At 41.2% G+C, this 5,612-nt stretch overlaps 2 protein-coding genes across 4 annotated transcripts in view; both read left to right on the top strand.

The window, feature by feature from the left end:
• The window catches only part of gpr45 (G protein-coupled receptor 45), a 6,279-nt gene extending 1,545 nt beyond the window's left edge, over window positions 1–4,734 (top strand). For 2 of the 3 annotated variants that reach the window (XM_020609268.1, XM_020609269.1), the window contains one exon: window positions 1,700–4,732. In XM_020609268.1, coding sequence (XP_020464924.1) covers window positions 1,806–2,987 — 1,182 coding nt within the window. In that variant the 5' untranslated portion in view covers window positions 1,700–1,805 and the 3' untranslated portion in view covers window positions 2,988–4,732. Of the gene's footprint in view, window positions 1–1,699 lie in introns of all 3 variants that reach the window. The other variant, XM_020609270.1, reaches the window with a different exon arrangement.
• A 662-nt stretch (window positions 4,735–5,396) lies between these two features.
• The window catches only part of cunh2orf49 (chromosome unknown C2orf49 homolog), a 2,439-nt gene continuing 2,223 nt past the window's right edge, over window positions 5,397–5,612 (top strand). The window contains exon 1 of the mRNA XM_020609567.1: window positions 5,397–5,538. Coding sequence (XP_020465223.1) covers window positions 5,428–5,538 — 111 coding nt within the window. The 5' untranslated portion in view covers window positions 5,397–5,427. The remainder of the gene's footprint in view (window positions 5,539–5,612) is intronic.

A 5,612-nucleotide genomic window follows, 5' to 3' on the forward strand; every position in this document is an offset into this window, starting at 1 on the left:
TTCAGTAAAGCCACCTGTTTGTGTAGAGAGAAGCAGCTGGAGTCCCCTGCAGGGGTGACGCCAAGATCGACACACAGCCGATGCTCTGCCACTCCTGATTTAGTGGCATGTGCCAAGTCGGAGTAGCATGCCTGCAGTGTCCCACCTTTGCTTTAGTGTCATATGTTCAACCTCTGTGGTATGCAACTATAAATAGTAGGTGCTTTCTCATCCCTTTGCCCTCATTTTTGTTATTTTTTCTTAATAAATTTGATTTCATAACCTCCTAGCTTTAATAATCATACTAAAAGATAATATCAAAACAGGACCTTACCACCACACACTTATAATAGACAACAAGAAAAATATTTTTTAAAGTGGTAGTCTGTGAGTTTTAATCCTGTGTTCTGAACAAGTGTTGTGTGGTTAAAGTTATAAACCCTGTGACACAGAAAATATTTTGTCTTGTACAGGGGATGAGAGTATGGGATGCTTGTTGCCATGGAACTGGTGACCTTGTTACCTTGGTAACAACCAGCAATGCTCTTCAGTGCTTCAGTGGCCAATGAGGGATTTGTGCAAGGATGTAGTTACAACTGCTGAAGTGATCATTTCCTTTCCCGTTTGGATCAGTCAGCATATACTGCGACAACATTTTGTCAGTGATATACTGTATATGTTTTGATTTTGATACGATATGTAACAGTAACTAAGACTGATCCATGTTCACTATACAGCACAATCACTGCATCTGTATAGCTTTTTCACAGCAGACATTTTGACTTGTTAGAGCAGGAAAACCTCAGGTGTAAATAATACATTTACTGATGGCTCACTTCCATTCAGCTGCCTCAGTTTCAGGCTCCTGGTGGTGCACAGGCTGGTTCACTATAACATTGTCATATTGTAACTTACTGGGACACTTGAAAAGAACGCCTTCTTTCACTACTATAACAAGTCACAATGTATTACAATTTGGTAATAACACCATTTCACAAGACAGTAATCATGGAGCATCAGTACTCTGAACTGGTCTCCTGTTCTCCCATCTCCTAAACCATGTGGGATGACTCCATTGAATGTCAGGATGACATCGACACATTGTTAATACTTGCACCGTCCTGCCAATAGAAGCAGGAGGTGGACACCATAGCAACAGATGTATTCTGTGTGTGTGTGTGCCCAGAGGTATGATCAAAGTTACAACTTTGCTTGATGTCTGAAGCATTGCCCAAGAATAAGCTTCTGCTGAGGTGAAGGAAGACAGGCAACTGTGCCATGGGTGTGCTCTGTTCTGTACTTATGTAAGTGTGCGTATTTCCTTTCATGTGTGAAAGATTACCACCCTGCTGTTAATCACCAAACTCAGTCAGGCCTGTATGACTATATCCATCAGTGTCGTGCGCCTGTAGGTTGGTTCTGTGCATTATAAACCTCCTTCAGCATCATGGGGACGTCATTCCTCATGTCAGTGTTTCATGTTTATAACTGTCACTGAGTAATAGATCACTGAGCAGCTGAGCTCCTCTGACTGTCTAATGAGACACTTATCAAACTCTTTTTCTAAGGTTATGTCATGAAACACGTTAGTGCAGTTACTGTTAATTTTCCCAAAGTTACTGATGTTTTTGCTCTTTCACAAAATATTGAAAATTCCTTATGTGGATGAATGAATGATTATTGATTTTTTGATTGATATTGATATTCTGCTGTTTTTCAGACACCGCCATGGAAGACCATTCGCTGGAAAACAACTTAATGTGTATACAACAATAATCAGCAATGCACAGCTTCTTCCTGGTTGATATCCCCTAATAATAGCTGCTATGGCTTTTTGTAATGAAAGCCTGCTGGAGGAGTGTGACTTCATGGAGCCAGACAATGCAGAGGAAGCAGCAGAAAGCCTCCCATCACAAGCTGCGACTCCTCTCATATCAGTCACTCTGCGCGTGACCCTGGCAGCCATAATGATCTTCATGATTACTATTGGTTTCCTTGGCAACGCAATTGTGTGTCTGATTGTTTACCAGAAACCTTCCATGCGTTCTGCTATCAATCTCCTCCTTGCCACATTGGCCTTCTCAGACATTATGCTCTCTCTGCTCTGTATGCCCTTCACTGCAGTCACTGTGGCCACCTCTGACTGGAACTTTGGGAGCGGGTTCTGCCGAGCCTCCATCATGCTGTACTGGCTGTTTGTCCTGGAAGGGGTGTCCATCCTCCTCATAATAAGTGTAGACCGATTCCTCATCATTGTGCAGCGGCAGGACAAGCTGACCCCACATAGAGCTAAAGTGCTGATTGCAGCTTCATGGGTGTTGAGCCTATGTGTGTCCCTGCCGTCCGTAGTTGGGTGGAGGACAGGTGCAGCAGGGATTGGGGGTGCCTGGGCACAGCTGTGTGTGCTGGGATACAGTGAGTCTCTGGCAGACCGTGGATACACAGTGCTATTGGCAGTAGCAGTATTTTTTGTACCATTTGCAGTCATGCTGTACTCTTACATGTGCATTATCAACACGGTGCGTCGTAACACCCTACGCATCCACAACAACACCAGTGAGCATTCATGCCTACCAGCCCTCAACCAAGTCCTACCAGCCCTCAACCAAGTCAGCAAAATGAGACTTACTGGGCTGCAGCGGCCTCCTCAGATCAAGATAGACATGAGCTTCAAGACCCGAGCCTTCACTACCATCCTAATCCTCTTTGTTGGCTTCTCGGTGTGCTGGTTGCCACACACTGTGGTCAGCCTGCTGGCCGTGTTCAGCCGGCAGTTCTACTACAGCTCAGTCTTCTATCCAGTCAGCATCGGTGCTTTGTGGCTCAGCTACCTAAAGACAGTCTTCAACCCTGTCATCTACTGCTGGAGGATCAGGAAGTTCAGGGAGGCCTGTCAGGAGTTCATTCCCAAAAGCTGCAGACTGTGTCCCAGAGTGCCAGGCAGGAGCCGCAGAAGAGTGAGGCCCAGCAACATTTATGTGTGCAGTGAGACTCAGTCAGCTGTGTGAGAGAAGGAGGAGCACTTTGGTAGATGCACAAACCAGCAGCTTTTGACACTGCTATCAGCTCTTTTTAACTCATAATTCTACTCATTATAAGCAAAGATAGACCACTAAAGTTCACATTTAAAATAATGTACTAGTTGGTGAAAAAAATCATCTCACCACAAGAATGAACTTTGTCTTTTTACATTTAAGGCAACATGGATGAGAAGTCCTTAAACTGCTCAGGGAAATGGACATTTGAACATCTACAATTCCAGTGGCAGCACCAGCTGCTGAAGAACATCATGTGTTACTAGCTACTAAACAGACCTTGTGGTGGGGTAATTTTGTCTGAAAGACCAAGAATGAATTTTCAGTCTGAAAATATACTTGTTGGCTTAACCTCATAGCCATTATAGCTTCTAAAACTTACTGTCATTCAATTAATTCCGCATCCAGTCAGTTGACCTGTCTGTTTCATCATTTGTCACTGAATTGTTTAATTGATGTTATTCTGTTGTGTGAGACTGTAAACTCAATGTTCTGTCAATGAATAGTAGTGATAATTATTCATTTATGTGGTAGGTTTCACAAAAAGCACATACATAGTATTAACATTCAGCAGTGTTCTCAGAGGAAAGTCTCACAGCTTTAAAATTTAATTCAATTTGTGCAGAAAAAACAAAACCTTTGTCAGTTGAAACTGTTATTTTGAACCATGATTGTGTCAACTAAGAAGTAGGTCAGTTATTGTGCTGTGAATGTTTACTTGAATGATGACACTACGTAAATAAATGGAGTTCTGAAATGAAGATACCATGATATACTGCAGCCTTTGAATTAAAAGTACATTCTAGTCAGCAGTGAGCTGCTTTTGCAATGTACACAGGGTCATAATGGAAATAGGTTGCTGGGATACTAAAGATGTCTATTCACTGTAGATAAGTGGCTCCATTTATGTAACACTTTGATCCAAAGCGCTTTACAATGTGTCTCATTCATTCACACACCAGTGAGCTAACATGCAAGGTGTTGGTCTGACAAGGCAGTTGGATGTCACTGTCTTGACCATGAACGCTTCAACATGCTGAACTGTGGTTAGTTGGGATCCCGCTCTACCTCCTGAGCCACAGTCACACCACATCAACTTCCCCGAAGACAACATACACAGCAGACTGCAACAACAAAACGAAATAGCAGTTGTTAGTGTACTGTACTTTTGATTCAACTGTGTGTGGCATTTTGATAAATTATTACTGCATTCACTACCAAATCCTATTTGCCTGCCAGTGTATTTGACCATGGTTCAAATACACTGGCAGCCAAATAGGATTTGTATTGTTGTGCAGCAGAAAACAGAGAGATGGTGCTGTTCTTTCATTGCAAATTAATTTAGCTTGCTTGCACTGAATTTCGAGCCTCATCATCAGACAGATTTTCCAATTTGTTTTACTGAATTCATTCATCATTTTGTTGGAATTGCTATAAACAGATCTTAACAGTGATCCAGAACAACATGTTTTTGATCTCATGTTTGCATGACTGCCCTAATGTAATCACTTAACCTAGGGCTGGATCTAACAATTACTTTAATTAAAGGTGTCAGGAGCGGGAACATCTTTACTCTGATCTGAGACTCAGACAAATGCTGGTAAATTCCCTCAGAATCTTTTACAGTTGTAAAACACATTATTTAAAGACAAGTTGGGCCTGTTGTTATAATAAACATGATAAATTATATGGTATGTTCCAAGACACTTTTTAGGGCCCCTGGTAATACTCAGTCTGGAGTCCTCTTGCGTGAAAAAAAGTTAAACCCTAATCTTTGAAACTGAGTTCTGATTGGAGATGTTTTGCTGTTCAATAGAAAGGCTGTTTTGTGCTGTGATGAACAGTACCCAGCACTTTCTGTCCACCAATGGGTAACCTAAATTAGTAAGAAACCGAAAGCTCTTCCTGTCTTTATCACTGTAATCTTTAAGCCTATCTTATAAATAACACAAATAGGCTAATACATAGGGTATATTTTCTTCAAATCAAATAAGTTTACTTGTTAAATCTGCACAGTGTGTTAGTAATAGTAATTTCTTTTTTATTTTCAAATAGTAAACTAGACTATGTAATGTTACATTTTTCACATAGCTGCTATACCGCCTTTATAGCAATGTTATCAGCTATTAAAGTGATGTTTTTCTTATTTTGTCATGACTTGGTGCTGGCAGAAAGAGATGTACATTTGTAGGATAGATATTTAACAAGTTTGTATTGTAGCCTACTTCTATTAAATTTATCGGGATAATAAATTCGAATGAAAAAGCCACATTTTTGGCAATGAATGTGAGAAAATAGGAATTCAACTTCCATCTAGTGGTCAGATTTCAGATATGCCCAATCTGTTGTATCACAAACTGTAGAAGAAGAAGTGACCTGGCGCGGGGCATGTCGGGATACATTAGCATTAAATATGGCAGTTTGCACGGAGCAAGATGGAAAGGTTGTTTGTGCTTCAGATGCGGGTCTTTTATTGCATCCTGAGCTGTTGTCGCAAGAGTTTATGCAGATCATCCTGAATGAGGTGAGTCACTGCTTAAAGAGAAACGTAGACAGTATCATTCAGTGTGGAGTTAACTGATGAACACCGTGATGCTA

Source organism: Monopterus albus, unplaced genomic scaffold, assembly GCF_001952655.1.
Source record: "Monopterus albus unplaced genomic scaffold, M_albus_1.0 scaffold99.1, whole genome shotgun sequence".
In the NCBI taxonomy this organism is placed as follows: domain Eukaryota; kingdom Metazoa; phylum Chordata; class Actinopteri; order Synbranchiformes; family Synbranchidae; genus Monopterus; species Monopterus albus.